We start from the raw sequence: 17,714 nt of genomic DNA, 5'->3' as shown, positions 1-17,714 counted from the left end.
ATTACCACAAAACACTAACACATTTATGGTACATCTTTTCTCATACACTATGTAACTGTGAATTAGAGCTTAGCACCCTTTAGAAAAAGAGTCCCTAAAAGTCTGTTTTGTATTTAAAGTTTTTCAAAGGAGTAAATTATAAATAAATCACATAGGGGTCTTTTTACTAAATTGTAGTAAGGACAAATGTATGCTTTCCGCAGCTTAAAAAGGCTTACCATGGGGTGTGCTGAGGCATCCTGTGGCAAGTTTCAAATGTGTATGCCCTAATATATATTGACCTATTTTAATAAAACTTGAAACTTGAATGATTCCCAGTCATTCCTGCCCACCGAAGTCCCACTTCAAATGTCATTGGCAGGGCAGATACAACTGGAAATTATGGGCTCCTTTTACTAAGCTGCGATAGCGTTTTTAGTGCACGCAGAATTGCTGCGCACACTAAATCCGCGATATGCAGCTAGAACTAACACCAGCTCAATGCTGGCGTTAACGTCTAGTGTGTACAGAAATTCTGCGTACGCTAAGCGCGCCCTAAAAACTCTATCACAGCTTAGTAAAAGGAGCCCTATTTCTAGCCCAGTTCACTCAGATGAGGTAAATTAAGGACTGGAGGGATTAAGAGGGAGGGGAGATATTTTGCTAAGTCTGGGACATTTTCCTTTTACAGTTCTGGTAATGTTTTGTCGGTGGGTGGTGAGATTTTATGAACACAGCAAATGAAAAACAAAGGAAATTACACTGATCTTTTGCTTTCTTCAGAAGATAAATGGAAATGAAATATGAAATGGCGACATTTCCAGTTTCATTTCAAATGAAAGCAGATCATTAGATGTTACTTCATTAAACTAAAAGGACACATTTACAGACAAATCTAAATTATAAGAATCTGGAAGAATATATATAATGATTATGATCATTATAAAGATTATTGCTGATGCTGTGCTGTTTTATGTTTTTAAAAATTAATGAAAATCAACAATACAATAAAATAAAATAAAAAGGTAACAACAATAGGTACTCTACATGCCAAACAGATAAACTGTTTGATATCTAAAGTGTAATGAACACACAAACCTTGAGGCCATCGAACACAAAGGCTTGCTCATCTGAACCAAGCTCCTGATCCGGCTGACAACTGGTTCTGGCCCAGCCAACTCTCATGTCTCCTGCAGTAACAACTTCAAATTCAAAATACCACTTCCCAGTCTTTACTGCATAGGTCTTTTCAGTACGGAAGATCCGGAATCTTTCCATTATTACGCAGCACTCATCAGAGCGTGTGGCTGCGGAATTGAGAACACAAGAAAAGTAACGTTATGACATTCTAGAAGCAGCAAAGAACATTCTTGCTCAAAGAAAACACTTATCTTTTATTTATTTATATGTTCATCCATGCCAAATTAAATATAAACCTGTCAGTATTCAGTCAGCAGCAGTCAGTATGCCAGTGATTTAAATATTAGAGTATAAAGTTTAAATTGAATTATGGTTTTAATAGCTAGCAGAGCAATTGCGTTAAAAGGAGTAACAGAGATACAGTATATTTATGGATAAAGAATATCAGCCTAACTGCTACATTCTGAATCATTTATAGAATACTAGCATAACCAATTACAGTATACGTGAACATATGCATTTAGGCCTGTGCATTTATGACTAGCCAAAGAGCAGGTATAAGTGCTCACACCCAAATGTCAGAGACATGCGTATAACTTTTATTTATTTATTTATTTTACTTCGATTTCTATCCTGTTCTCCCAGGAGCTCAGAACGGATTACAAAAGGACACTCATAGTAAATTACAAGACATTCACAGTAGCAAGAACATGTTTGGATGTAGAAAGGCATTCATAGTAGTTACATATTTCTAAAGCAGTGGCTCTCAAACCTGTCCTGGGGGACCCCCAAGCCAGTCGGGTTTTCAGGATATCCCTAATGAATATGCATGAGCCAGATTTGCATGCCTCCCACCTCAATTACTGTATATGCAAATCAGTCTCATGCATATTTATTAGGGATATCTTGAAAACCTGACTGGCTGAGGGTCCCCCAGGATAGGTTTGAGAACCAATGTTCTAATGTATGCATAAGTGTACATTCTGCCTGCACTCTAAAGTCTACTACTTAAAACTGTAGTACCTGAAGATTGGAGGATGGACAATGTTACACCGATTTTTAAAAAGGGACCTAGACCCCTCCATACCATCCAACTACCGTCCAATAGCAAATATCCCTCTCCTCACCAAACTGCTCGAGTCTATCATATCTACCCAGCTCTCTTCCTACTTAGAAAGATTCTCCATCCTCTTACCTTACCAATATGGCTTCAGACCCAACTTCTGCACTGAATCCCTATTGGCCTCTCTAATCTCTAAGGTTCAGCAACTGCATTCTCGTAACAAGTTTGCTGTCCTTCTACAATTCGACCTCTCCGCAGCTTTTGACGTTGTCCACCACGACATTCTAATTTTCCAACTCTCCGAGATAGGCATTAGCTCCATAGTTCTTGATTGGTTCTCCAAATTCTTGCGCTCCCGCTCTTACATGGTTAACATGAGCGGCACCTCATCCTCCCCCTGGACCCCGACTTGTGGTGTCCCACAAGGCTCACCCCTCTCCCCAATCCTCTTTAACATTTACATGTCCTCCCTGAAACTACTCCAACTATCCCCCCTTGAAACTCTTTACACTTACGCTGATGACATCCTCGTCCTCCTTGAGACCGACTCGAACCTCACTAACCTCTCCACGAACATATCCTCATGCATAAAGAACCTCCAATCCTGGGCATTCACAATGCATATGAAACTAAACGAGTCCAAAACAAAACTCCTTTGGCTCGGCCCAAAATTAGACCATCTACCTTCCTCCATCCCATTGTCCTCCGGCCCCCCCATTACAGCTCGAGTTCTCAAGCAAAGTTCTGGGTGTCACCTTAGACTCTTCTCTATCCTTCAACGAACATCTCCAATCCCTGGTGAAGAAATGCTTCTTCAGCCTTCACATGCTAAGGAAAGTCAGACCCTATTTTTACCAAAAACACTTCGCAGTCCTAGTACAATCCATCATCCTCTCCAGATTGGATTATTGCAATTCTATCTACCTCAGCCTAACCAAGAAAAGCCTCCACAGACTTCAGCGGATTCAGAACGCCGCAGCTAAGCTTGTTTTCGCGAAAAGCAAATTTGATCAAGTCTCACCACTCCTGTCTAAGCTCCATTGGCTCCCAGTAATCCCCAGGATCCACTTCAAATGTGCGTGTCTGGCCTACAAGATCCTACATGGCATCCTTCCTGCCGTTATCCCTCTATCCTGGAACTCCCCAACCCCTACTTCCTCCAGATCCTCCCAAATTTTTAAACTATCCTTCCCTTCCATAAAAGGTATTTCCCATGTAGGCAAACTTGGGTCATCCCTCCCCTTTAGAATCACTGAGATCTGGAATAACCTCACCTCCCCTCTCCGAACCTCAAGCTCCCTCTAACTCTTCCGCAAAAATCTAAAAACCTGGCTATTCTCAAAACTGTAACACTTCCCCCCTCTTAGGCCTCTCACCTTCCCCCTTTACACCTAACTCTTTAATCTCTCCACTGTAGTTCCTCTCTCATCTTTCTTCCTGTAAACCGTGCCGAGCTCTGCATTCGTGGAGATGGTGCGGTATATAAACCCAAGGTTTAGTTTAGTTTAGTTTAGTTTAGTCCAGGGGAGATCTGGGAAATTACAGACCGGTAAGCCTGTTTTTAGTGCCGGACAAAACGGTAGAAGCAATTATAAAAAATAAAATTGTGGAACACGTATACAAACATGATTTAATGGGACAGAGTCAGCATGGGTTCAGCCGAGGGAGATCTTGCCTCACCAATTTGCGTGACTTCTTTGAAGGTGTGAATAAACATGTGGATAAAGGTGACTCTTGGGAGCCATCCTTGACCAAGATCTCAACTACCATGACCAAATAAGTGCAGTAACCTAACTCATATTAATATATTCAATAATATTATCCCCTCCTCTGTTCTGATCCTGATTCACTCACTCATCATCTCTCACATCAACTATTGCAATTTTTAATATCACGGCAAAACACAAAAAGAAACTCACAGGCTGCAACTCATTCAAAATACAGCTATTAAACTCATATATAAGACAAGGAAATATGATCACATCACTCCTTTACTTCGTGAAGCCCATATCGCATCAAACAACATATAAATCACTCCTACTTGTCTTTAAGATGAAATTTACTCACTCCACAGCATTTCCAGACAAATATCTTATCCCTTATGTTTTGCCTCGAGCATTACGATCTAACAACCAGAATGTACTAACTATACCATCCATAAGAGAGCTATTTTATGACACTACATGCAATACTATATTCTCCGTCAGAGCCCCCACCCTATGGAACACTCGGTCCCACAGGACATTAGACTGGAAGAACCTTTGGATAAATTTAAGAGCAAACTAAAAACTCTCTTATTTAGGGTTGCATTTCTGGCATGAGAACGGACCATATACTTAATCTACACACTTAAAACACAGTAATAAATAAGAACCACTTTTAAGAAGCATCATCCCCCCTCTGTTTTCTCCTTCCCTTCTTACCTCCCTTTTATTTATTTAATCTCGATGTATTTTTGCACCTTCCTATCCCCGGATCCTTCTGTGTCAGTATGTTCATGTCTTGTCTATTAAATATATTTTTTTATGAATTGCTCCCCCCTTTTCTTTTTTTTTTAATCCTTATTCTCTTTTAAATTTTAGTATTGTAAACTGTATAGGTACATGTTGATAGAAGGTATATCAAGTAAAGAATAAACTTGAAAACTAGTGTATCTAGATTTTCAGAAAGTGTTTGACAAAATTCCTCATGAGAGGCTCCTGAGAAAATTAAAGAGTCATGGGATAGGTGGCAAAGTACAGTTGTGGATTAGGAATTGGTTATCGGAAAGAAAACAGAGGATAAGGTTAAATGGTCATTTTTCTCAATAGAGGAGATTAAACAGTGGAGTGCCACAGGAACTCCACTGCTATTGCTGGGACCGTTGCTATTTAGCTTATTTATGAATGATCTGGAAATTGAATGACAAGTGAGGTGATTAAATTTACAGATGATACTAAACTGTTCAAAGCTGTTAAAATGCATGCGTATTGTGAAAAATTACAGGCAAACCTTAGAAAATTGGAAGACTGGGTGGCGGCGGCCAAAAAGGCAAATAAGATGCAAGGAATTATTAAAAAGGGATAGTTAACAAGACTACCTGCCTGTTTTACAAAGCTGCGCGGCAACAGCCCCAAAGCCCTTTAAATTTATATGGGCTTTGGGGCCGTTACCACGCAGCAGCCATTAGTACGGCTTTATAAAATAGGTACTAAGAATATTATAATGCCTCTGTATTGCTTCATGGTGTGACTTCACCTGGAGTATTGTATTCAATTCTGGTAACCTTATCTGAAGAAAGATATAGCGGCACTAGAAAAGATTCAAAGAAGAGCGACCAAGATGATAAAAGGGATGGAATTCCTCTCATATGAGGAAAGCCTAAAAAGATTAGGACTCTTCAGCTTGGAAAAGAGATGGCTGAGGGGAGATATGACTGAAGTCTACAAAATCCTGAGTGGAGTAGAACAGGTACAAGTGGATCGATTTTTCACTCCGTCAAAAATTACAAAGACTAGGGGACACTCAAAGTTACAGGAAAATATTTTTAAAAACCAATAGGAGGAAATATTTTTTCACTCTGAGAATAGTTAAGCTCTGGAACGCATTGCCAGAGGATGTGGTAAGAGCGGATAGCGTAGCTGATTTTAAGAAAGATTTGGACAATTTCTTGGAGGAAAAGTCCATAGTCTGTTATTGAAAAAGACATGGGGGAAGCCACTGCTTGCTCTGGATTGGCCACTGTGAAAACAGGCTACTGGGCTTGATGGTCTGACCCAGTAAGGCTATTTTTATGTTATTATATTCAATATAGACATATTGCAATAGTCTAACTGGGACAATAATAGGATCTGGATAAGAAGTCTGAAAATTGATAGATCAAAAAATGTTTGAACAGTTCTAAGTTTCTTTAGCAACATAAAGGAAGTTTTTTTATTACTTTATTAAAGTGAACTCTTAATCTGCCCTAATTTACTGGCACCTACCCAGATGCTAGTGACACCTAAGTTTACCACACCTATTCTCTATCCCTAGCCATGCCTACTTTTCATTAGGTGTCACAGGATGCTATGTGGATATCTGTGTGCAACCTAAATTATTAATTTTTTAAAAAAATTGTATTTTAATGGGTTTTTAATAGCATGGTCAATTATCACACCATTTAATCCATTAAAAAAAATTAAGTTGAGCATGAATTTAGGTAGGCGTCATTAGGTGTCTAAGCCCAAGCCCCTCGACTCCAGGCTCTACCTGGTTCCCAGCTACTTCTTCAGCTCTTTCTCTGCTGGTGTATAGGTCTCTACAGACCCTCCCTCCCCCGGGATTTTTCTGTTCCACCAGTCCCCCCTGTCAGGACTGGTCAGCCACACAAGGCTGTGTGTGGGGACAACGGGACAGACGATCGCGGAGCCTGGGCTCTCTCCTTGCTTCTCCACCACTGACGCAGCAGCAGGGCCAGGCAAGTGCAGCGACTGCACAACGGCCGGCCCAGAAGCCTTCTGGCTGGCCCAGAACTTCCTCTCTGATGTCAGAATTGACATCGGGGGAAGGCTTCTGGGCTGGCCATTGTGCAGTCACTGCACTCACCTCGCCCTGTTGCTCCGTCGGCGAAGCAGGGAGAACTTGGGAGAGAGAAAGAAAGAAAAATTTAGGGGAGTGTTGCGGCAGTGGCTTGGGGGGGCAGGGAGGCGGCGGTGGCTTCGGGGGGCAGGGAGAGAAAAAAAAAGACTGACCATCCCGCCACCAGGCTTCTACTTCTCCACTGCATCCACTCCACCTGTTAGAACTGGTCAGCCTGGCCATTCTACTCCACTGCACCGGGCCCCCTATCAGCACCGGTCAGGTGTGGACTTCAGGGCTTACCAGGAGTTAGGCCAAAGCCAGCATTCCTCCTCCAGAGGATTGCCCAGCTCCTGAAGGAACTTCTTGTTTCCTGAGCTCTCTGTGCTGGGAGCTGTTCTTTTCAGCACCACAATCCACACAGGGTGAGTGGACAGCTCCCAGCAGCACTAGAAGCTCTTATACAAATCACCTCTCTTCTCAGTCTCTATAAGCTTATGCAAATCACCTCTCTTCTCAGTCTCTATGAGCTTGACTGCAGGCCAGTGGCAGGTACTCCACTCTGTCACAGGCATCTTGCGACACCTAAGCACCACGAAGCCTGATTCTATAAGAGGCGCTTAGCAGTTGATTGACACCAACCAGCGCCTAGAAGTTAGGTGCAGTTAGGCGCTGTTTATAGAATCTGGCCCTAACTGGCTAATTCAAAGTTAACCTGACAACACTTAGCACACACTAATTGCCACTTTAATGTGGGACCATGTAAAATTTGTAGCTTCCATGTGGCAAATTCTCACATTATGCCACAGTAACCACAAATTTTACCTTGGATTAATAAAGCCCTCCAAGGGACAGGGAAATACCTAATGTACTAGAATGTAGTTCACCTTGAGCTACTATTGAAATGATGTGTGCTAAATATATAGATACACTGGCATAGCGAGGGTGGGAAGCACCCACGACAGTGGCGCCCCTCTCGCCCTCTTCTTTACCCCTCCCCCTGCTAGGTGTATGTCCCTTTTCTTCCCTTGTACCTGTTTAGCTTCCCCGGCACGAGCAGCATCTTCAATATTGGCTCTCCCGCTGACATCACTTCCCAGTCGCGGGACCTGGAAGTAACGTCAGAGGGGAACACCGAGGCTGCTGCTTGCACCGGCAAAAGGCTAGAGGTAAGGGGGGGGGTAGTGAAGGAGCACATGCAGCAGGGGAAGGAGCGGGGAGCAGAGAGGAGGAGAGGTGCCAGTGCCCAGGCCAGGTTGGTCAAACCCCCTCCCTTACTACACCACTGTATAGATATAAATAAACATGCTTTTCAAAGGTCTGGTAATTCAGTACTGTTCTTTTGAGGAGCTAAGTCTGTAGACACGTTTGCTTTATGAAATAATGTACACAAATACATGTACCATGATCTTGATCTGGAGCTTCCAGAATGTATCCATAGCCAAGAAGTGTGCGCACTGCCTCCCGCAAGCTATCCTTGTTGGACTTCTTGGTTCGATCATCTAGCAGGGCATATGGGACAAGACGAGGATTTCTACGATTCTTGACATCCTAGATCATAGGCAAAAGAGTACATTAATTCAATAGTTATTAATGTTCCTAGGCAACCTTTCATATGAATATATTTAATAGTTGCCTAATCTTTGATAAACAGAAACATCATGGGCGATGTTCTCAAAAGCTTAGATGGGACTTAGAAGCATAGAATAAAGCGATACAGAGTCAAGTTTCAGCTTCTTCATGGGCCTGCATGCCAATTTTCAAAGGAAAACTCTCTGTAGTAGTACAAGGCATATAGGTTAAAGTCACAAAAAGCAGGTGTGAGGATTTCAAAATAAAATCCCCACGTTTGCTTTTTCAGTACTACCTTGGCACAGTTCCCAGCACAATCTCTTTTCCCTGAAGAAAACCCAAGATAATCTTTAAAGGGGGGATGGTGGAACTAAGAGGAGACATTGCTGATGTTCAGCATCATGCGGAAGAAGCAGAAGGATGGTTTGAGGAGCAGCATGCAGCAAAAATGGCTTTAGAATATCAAGTGCCTGACTTAGCAATAGCAATTACGAGGGGCCGTTGAAAAGTTCTCAGCCTGACCAAGAACGGAATAATGTAGAGCTGTGAAACTTACAAGTTACGTATTCCACACTTTTCTTGGCACTTTTTGTTTCAATGATATGAAATGAATGAAAAGTGTCAAGAAAAGTGTGGAATAACTTGTAAGTTTCATGGCTCCACATCCTTCTCTTCTTGGTTGGGCTTCAGCGGACCCTCATAACTGAAAGACTGGAGGACATTGAAGGTCAAGCTCATCGGAATAATCCAAGATTGAAAAAGATTCCTTACTCTAGTAAATATAAAGACTTCTTTGAGGCAGGTACTACTACTAAGATATCCAAAGCAATCCTGCTGGCAGGAAATAGTCCAAGTGGAGAGCTTGAATTAAGTTAGAAATCAGGCATACAGCACTCAGAGCCCTGCAGTCTAACAGGCCACAAGACAATGTGCTGCCATAGCTGTACCATCAAGGAATAAATAGCAGCCCAGGTCAGGCAGTTGGGCCACCTAGTCTGAGACACTCACATGGCTGAGGCAAGAGCATTGAATATTGTCTGGCATTCACCATTATTGCAACACATTTAGGGCTAGATTCACTAAGCCCACCGATCGTGTTTGTGATTGTGTACTGACCCGATTTTCCTCCGACCCAATTCACTAACCTCTGCGCCGACCATCCTCCAATCTGATCTGATCTGTGCATGCAAATGAAGGGGAATGGCATGCAAAGTAGGAAGGACGCAATTCACAAAACAATTTCAGGAACACCTACTGGGCTGGCCAATCTAAAAACAAGCGACTGCTGAGGACCAGTCGCTTGTGGAAAAACCCTGCTCTCTGCCCCAATTCTTCTGCTCTTGCCGCCCTGCTTTCTGCTCAGACTCCGTGGTTTTAACCCGCAGTGCAGCCCCGCTTTCAACATGCAACCACAGGCTCAAAAAAGTTTCCAGCTCTTCCTTCGTGGTGAGCATGCACAGACCATCGACAGGCAAAGAAGATGGTCTGTGCATGCGTCATGATCGCTCTCCAGCGATCCGTGCAGTCGGTGGGGGCGTACCTCTGATTGTCCCCATTTGCATGAGGACGCGTTGAGAATTTGTCGGCCTGCCACGGATCACAAACGGATCGGACACGATCAGGCAGGTTAGTGAATCTAGACCTTACAAGGCAATTCTATAACTGAGCAAGTACAATAAAGTATGTAATTGCACTGCATGCTACTTTGTAAAGGCAGTGTATCACAAACTGTGTGCCACAGCATACTGTGTGCCATGAGATGCCAGCAAGGAGGAGAGGTGCCAGCTGACTAATTACGCAGCGAGAGGCACATCCTGTAGTCAGTTACTCTCCTCCTCACCGATGTCTCTGCTTCTTCTCCTTACCTCTTCTTCTTTAACACCCCCCCCCCCCTCCTTACCGGCAGTAATAGAAGCTCTGGGTTGTGGTTGGAGGACATCCTCACATGCATGGACATCAACGTGATGACATCAAGTGCATCGCGTCAATGCCTGTGCATTTCCAGGTGCCTTCCAGCTGCGGCCACGAGAGTAGTGTGCCATAGCTTAAAAAGTTTGCAGCATACTGCTATAAGGGCATGAATAAGTATATGTAACTGCAAGAGGGATGTACATATAGTCAGAATTTGGGTGCGTAAGTTCCAATTGTTGCATGCTGCACTTATCTGCACCTATTTATACTGCCATTGACCTGCAATAAATAGGCATGATTAAGTGGGGTTATGCTTGTACTCTGTAATGGAATCTGTACACTGAGATGCATTTATTTTATTTAGTTATTTAGTTTAATTTCTTATTTACTGCTTCTATTCAAAGTGGTTTACATTCAGGTACTTGAAGTATTTCTCCCTATCTGTCCCAGTGGGCTTACAATCTAACTAGGGTACCTGGGGCAACAGAATGTTAAGTGAAGGTCACAAGGAGTGGCGTGGGGACTGAACCCACCACCTCAGGGTTCTGAGGCAGGGGTTCAAAACCACTAGACCACTCCTCCACTCCATGTGCAGCACTGGAGCACCTACAAGGGGACACCCAGTTATGGAATTACCCCCTTAGAGGATAATTCTATGGCTGCACCCATAAATAGCCAGATTCTATAAATGGCACCTAGGTTAGGTGCCCTAATTATGGACACCTAGCGATGCCTAACTTAAATCTGTGTGCAAGTTATTATTTTTTTTAATTGGTTAAATGGCATGATAGACCATGCCATTAAAAACTTTTTAAAAATTAATTTTAATTGAACTTACACATGGATATCTGCGAGATGCCTAGTGACATCTAAATGGAGTTGCTCTCCAACCCTACCTGAAAAGTAGGCGTGGCTAGGGGCAGAGAATAGGTGTGGTAGATTTAGGCATCGCCAGGTGTCTGAGATAGGCACCGAAACGCATTGCCAGAGGTTGTGGTAAAAGCAGATAGCATAGCTGGTTTTAAGAAAGATTTGGACAAATTCCTGGAGGAAATAATAATAATTTCTTCTTGTATATCGCCAAACCTTCAGTTCAAGGCGGTTTATAATAAGAAAAAAAGCTGGACAAACAGCGAATTACAATACAAATATCAAATGTTAATTAAAAAAAAAATACAAATTACAATTGGATCAAAATATTTCTCAAAGGCGGTTCAAAGTGAGGAAAGACTGAACAACTAATAAATAGGAATCATAAGTATCAGATGTTTCTTAAAAAATAGAAAAATGCAATTACCGTATTTTTCGCTCCATAAGACGCACCCTGGATTTAGAGGAGGAAAACAAGAACAAAAAAAAAATTCTTAACCAAATACTCCCTGCCAGGCTCTGCACCCAACTGCACACTCCTTGCCAAGATCTGCACCCTGTCCCCCCTCCTTGCCAGGCTCTGTACCCTGTCTCCCCTCTGGTGGTCTAGTGATAGGCAGGGACAGGGCAGGCAGGCAGGCCCCCCATGGTACCTATTTTTAGTCCCGGCAGGCCCCCCCCCCCTGGTACCTTTTTGTACTCCCTGCGGTCCAGTGCTGTATTGGCAGGCTCTCCTGCCCTTCCTTCGCTGGACGGCTGCAGCAGTGAGAGGCAGAACGGTGAATGAGGCAGGTATCAGTTCTCACAAGTATTTGCCCACTCTGAGTTTTAGTCCTGCAATGTCACACCAGTTTTTCATACAAATTTCTTTCAGTAAAGGCTGTGTGGACTAGATTTATTTATGATAACAGAAGAAGAATGCAATGTCCATCTATTTCTGATGCAGTATCTAATGCGGTTATGTCATGCTTTGCTAAACTGAGCCATATTCCTCCTGCGGGCTGTACAAACATTCAGGAACGCTTGTCCTTTGTTATGATCAGCTACCCACCATAATAATAGATAATTAGAAGGAGCAAAATAAAATATGGGCGGAAATCCATGTAGCAAGTATTCAAAGAAGCCTATAAAGTTGAAGAAAATACTTAATCAAAACAAGTTTGTACTAGCAGTAGCGCGGAACCAGGCAGGTGCACCTGCCTTGTTCACTGCTCTGCCTCTCGCTGCTGCAACTGTCCAGAGAAGGAAGGGCAGAAGTGCCTACTGATACAGCACTGGACCATCAGGATGGCAAAAAGGTACGGGGGGTGATGGTATTCGCTCCATAAGACACACCCTTATTTCCACCCACTTTTTGGTGGAAAAAAAAGTGTGTCTTATGGAGCAAAAAATATGGTAGGTCAAATATTTTTCAAACAAATAAGTTTAAATAATTTTTTGAAATAGATAAGATTGGGTTTGGGGAATAAGAACATTCCAATATGAATTCATTGCACTAGTCTGAAATGCCAAGGTTTTTCCTAAGAATCTATTATGACATGCTTTTACTGATGGGAACATAAACTAGCAGAATGTTTGTGTATTCTTGTTTGAATTAAAGAATTTAAAGTGGGAAGAGAGGTAGGTTGGGGTCAGTCCAAATAAGACTTTAAAACAAATGCAACCAAATTTGAACAGAATTCTGGCCTCAAATGGAGCTTTAAGTAGTAAGGGCTTATGTGATCATATTTTTTAAGGCCAAAAATCAGGCGAACTGCTAGGTTCGGTAATATTCTTAGCCTACTAAGGGGCTCATAATTAAAAAAAAAAAAAAAACGTTCAAAAAGCCAGATCGTCCAAGTACCAATAATCAAAGCTGGTTTTAGACGTGTCTAAAACCAGCTTAGGCCTTTACCCTGCCTCTAAACGCCTAGAGTGAAAAGAGGTGTTTTTAGAGGAGGGGAAAGGGCGGGAGATGGGCCGACCTAGACTTAGTCGTACAGCAAGTATAACCAAAAACATGAGCAGGTTGCCCAGTTGGAACTTATACGTTTTGACTTAGACTAAGTCAAAACAGGTATAAGTTCCGAATAGGGGCTGCTGAGCTGATCACGGCTGCTGCAATCAGCTCAGCAGCCCCGGCAACCTGCCCACCCCCCACTGCAACGATCGCAGCAGGAGAGATGGCTCATTTCCCCTGCCGCAATCGCGATTCCCCTCCCCTTCCCCCCTCCCCTGAACTGCCGCAACCCAGTGTTTTGGGCATTTGGGACTTGGGCAATTTTTTGGTTGATAATATGTTCTAAGTTTAGACGTAATAGTGGTCTGGGCGATTAAACTGCTGAACATACAGGTAGGCCATTTTCCAAAAAAAACCTAATTTTGGATGTTTTTTTTGAGAATGGACATTCTCCCTGTTGCTACTTTCAGCGTTTTCAGGACTCAGGGGATGAAATAGAATGACACTGAATGGAGCCAGAAGAAGGAACGAGGAGACACTGGTTAGACCCAGGAAGGGAGGGAAAGAGAGGAAGAGACTCAAGAAATTCTGATATCTTTAGGTGGAGGGGAGGGGAAGGTAAGGGAGATAGAGAAGGAAATTGACTGGATTGACTTGGGAAAGGGAAGGAGAGAAAAAGGGAGAAATGTTGGATCTGTCAGGAGAAGGGAAGGGACCTAAGAATTGCTGGGCTCATCTGAGGGAGGGAGAGATGCTGGATCTATCAGGGAAGAGGAGAGAGAGAGAGATAGAGATGCTAGATCTGCTGTGTTGGGGTGGGGAATGAATGATGCTGGATCACTGAAGGGAGAGGAAGAGAGAGAAACCAGACTGGTGGAGAAGAAGAGAAAAGGAGAGATGGTGAACTTGAGGAGGAGAACAAGAGAGAGAGATAATTTTAGGGAGAGGTTGGAGGGGGGAGACACTACATCCAAACAGGGACAATGACGTGCCATACCAGGGGGATGGGCAGGGGAGAGAGGGAGAGATGCTGTCCCCAGGATGGGTTATGCAGGAGGAAAAATGGTGAGAGGAGGGACAGGGACACAGAGAAGAAATGCTGGCCTTAAAGGTGGTATAGGGACATAGACACATTTTGAAGAGGTGGCCTGCCAGCCAGAGGGAGTGAGCATCCCACCTGCTGTCTATATTTAAGGTATGGAGGGGGGCAGGGGTTTGTTAGGGGACCCAGGCAGCCTGTCGGCAGGAGGGCATGGGTATCCCTCCTGCCATCCTTTATCTTTAAGGTAAGAGGGGCAAGGGTTTGTCATGGGATCCCAGCAGCCTATCAGCAGGAGGGAGTAGGCATCCCCCTGCCAGCCCTGGTGGGGCAGCATCGAACAGGCTTGGGGGAGGGAGGGAGGAATCAGGTGTCTTTTTTTTTTTTTTTTTTTAATTGGGGATTTTTTTGTGGTGGGAACTGAGCTGTCAAGCTTTACATTCCTGTCAGTGCCTGAGCCAATTAGGGATTAGGTACTGACCAGAAAGTAAGGCTACAAAAGCTCAGACCATGCCAGAAAATTTAGCCCGCAAATGTAGTACAAGGTTAGAGCATTGCCCGGAAAGTTTAGAGAATTGCCTGGCGTGCTTGTTTTAATATTAATGACCTTGTTGTACTACCATTTTAATATTAATGACCTCATTGTATTACATTTGCATAGTACAATCAGAGGCAGTTAGGAAGCATGGAAAAGAGCACAGTGAGCCATTCTGAGAATCAGCCGGTAAAATACTTGGATGCTAAACCTGCTAGAACCGATTTAGTGTCCATCGTTAAATGCACGGTGAGTTTTGAGAATCTGGCCTTAAGAGGACTATTTTACAAAACGATGTTACTTTTATAACAAAGTACTTGAAGTAAAGAATCCAAGAAAGTATCTATTTTGTAAAGTCTCAGAATACTTTCAAAACAGAAAATATTCCTTAGAAGAGAAATAAAGAGATTATCAAACAAGAAAATAAATCTCCTGTTATTAAACGTGAAAACTAGCAAAAACACCTCTTTAGCTCTTGCAAATAAATTTATCGAGCATATATAGTATATAACAAGTGGTGTGTGTTGGGGGGGAATGAGAAGAGGGTGTAATCAGAAGGACATTTTTATGCAGGTGCCAGCTGATATTCAGTGCTTGCTCCCACATAGCTAGCTGGTCAAATTGAGATGTCCTACTAAAACTCCAGTGATGTTCCTCCTTATATAGTGCTTATGCCCTCCCAGTGCATCCCAGGATGTACTAGTCAGGGGCAGGGCATCACCATTTTGAAGAGGGCAGGCTCTGAGGCAGGAGGGAGTAGGCTTCTCTCCTGCCTGTTCTGAGGAATGCATGAGGTCGGATTGGAAGGTGAAGTGGGGGTAGAGTAGTGAGGTAAGGTGTGTTGGGATGCCCAGCTCGGCCACTGGTTCACCAGGGATTCTTTTAAGCTTTGGGGGGCTGGGAGGGGGACAGGAGGGAACCACTGGACTACCAGAGGTTTTTTTTTAAACTTTGGGGAGGGCAGTCGGGGAGGGGGACAGTCTGCTGCGATACCAGGGTTTTTTAAAGCTTTTCTGTCAGTGCCTGAGCCAATCAGCGCTCAGGCACTGGCAGGAAAGTATTGCAGAGGAGTCTACTGACAGCTCTCAGGTGTTGGTAGTTTTGCAGGTTTTTTTGTGGTCCATTGTTCTGGGCATTGCATGGATCTGCTAATGAGGTCGTTTTAATACTAACGAGCTCATTAGCACTGGACTTTTGATCGTTGCTTCCTTATACAGTAAAGCAGTGGCTGAAAGCCTCCATGCATTAGTTGCAGAATAATGTTTCATTTAGACTGGGTAAAACCAGTCTAAATAAAATGTTGCCAGCACAGTGGACTTTGTGCATATGCCTCTCCCCCTCCCAAGTTAGGAGCCTCTACTGCCCACTTAGATCACTCTGAAAATTGAGCAGATCATGTCTAATATTCAACTTAATGGTGTCCCATTTAACAACGTCCAGTCAATTGCTCAAAAAAAATCCATCAAATATTATTAAAACAAAGTAAAAAAAAAAAAAAAAAGCGCTCCATCACTTCTCAATAAAAAAAAAAAACAAAAAAAAAGGGCTCACTACTAGCTTTGGATCAATGAGGTTCTCCATTTTGAATGCTAATAACATATTTAATTTGTAATAAGGAAAAATATCATTAAACATTTACAAATCAGATTCTAATGGAAAACTCTCACGTTCAACAGTTTAAAGGTCTAGCAGTCAATCCACTTCAGCTCCGATTCTTGCTTCTCCTGGGGTGTCAATATGCAAACTGTCACTTACTTGCTGTATACCATATGTCCAGCCTTGCCTGATGCGGTCTCGAGCCCACACATTGTGAGCATTCTCTGCCAATTTATCCACCATCGCTTCCTGTGAAGGAGTTAGCTTGATAAAGTTCAGGTCCATGGGAGCTGGCTTGTATCCGCATGATAACTGATAGCTGTGGAAGAGACAAATTAGCAGTTTTTCAATTACAATACATTAATTATAGCTTGGTCATACTGACAGATGTCTCAAATGGTCTAGTCTAAACTGTTTAAAGTATCATGGATTTGATATGCTGCCATTTACATTTATTCAGGTACCTTCTTTGTCCTTGGTGGGCTCAAAATCTAAGTTTTGTATCTGAGGCAGTGGAGGATTAAGGGCCAGAGTCTGTAATGAGAAACCTAAAAAAGGCAGGTGCCTATTGCTTGTCAAACACGCTTAGTGCCCATTACAGAATCATGTCTCACTTTATTTATTTATTTACATATTTATATACCACTTATAGCCTAAGTGGTTTATATTCAGGTACTCAAGCATTTTTCCCTATCTGACCCAGTGGGCTCACACTCTGTCTAATGTACCTGGGGCAATGGGGGATTAAGAGACTTGCCAAGGTCACAAGGAGCAGCGTGGGATTTGAACCTGTAGCCTCAGGGTGCTGAGGCTCTAGCTCTAATCACAGCGCCACACGCTCCCCTCAAAACTTAGGCACCCGGAATGTAGGCCAGGATTTTAAAGGCCTACTTTATAAACGCCTAAGTTCTCTAGAGAATTGTGCCTAAGCTTTTCTCTGTCCCTAAACACACCTACTTTGAAGTTAGCCGTCGACAGGTGCCATGTGATAGGCGCCTATCTTTTGTAGAATTACGTCTAAGAAGATAGGTGCCTATCTCCCAATTAAATTTTATTTTTTTCAATTATAAGCTTGTTAAAGCTCATTATTGAAGCCAGTTTACTAATTAAGTTAGGCACCTATTTATTTACGCACCTAACTTTAGGGACTTCTTATAGAATTTCCCCTTAAGTAACTTGCCCAAAGTCACAAGGAGCTGCAGTTGGAAATGAACACAACTCCATGGGTTTTCAGCCCAGCACACTAACCATTAAGCTAATCCTTCACTCCCTTTTACTATTCACTCCTTTATTTGTAGAAAAAAAATAGCAAACTGTACAACCTATCCATGCTGTTTCTTAAGTTCATCACAAGATACAGTTGATGAAGAAGGACATTTAACTTGTATACTCCCGTATTCGGAAGCTGCTAGACAGATAATATCTTTAATTAAAGAATATTGACAAATAGTACAATACCATTCTGGGTTTGAAAACTTCCCTAGATTTGCCTTTACTAAAGGGAAGACCTTGGGACAAATGCTTATCCAAT

The 17,714-nt window shown here is 42.8% G+C and overlaps 1 protein-coding gene across 1 annotated transcript in view; it reads right to left on the bottom strand.

The window, feature by feature from the left end:
- Positions 1-17,714, bottom strand: part of RYR2 (ryanodine receptor 2) — a 1,389,277-nt gene that overhangs the window by 695,907 nt on the left and 675,656 nt on the right. Inside the window, 3 exon segments of the mRNA XM_033937646.1 lie at positions 1,078-1,286; positions 8,125-8,272; positions 16,343-16,502. Of these exon segments, the coding sequence (XP_033793537.1) occupies positions 1,078-1,286; positions 8,125-8,272; positions 16,343-16,502 (517 nt within the window).

This window comes from Geotrypetes seraphini, chromosome 3 (genome assembly GCF_902459505.1).
Source record: "Geotrypetes seraphini chromosome 3, aGeoSer1.1, whole genome shotgun sequence".
NCBI lineage: Eukaryota > Metazoa > Chordata > Amphibia > Gymnophiona > Dermophiidae > Geotrypetes > Geotrypetes seraphini.
The sequence above is the reverse complement of the archived record's forward strand: the minus strand, read 5'-3'. Positions and strand labels throughout refer to the sequence as shown.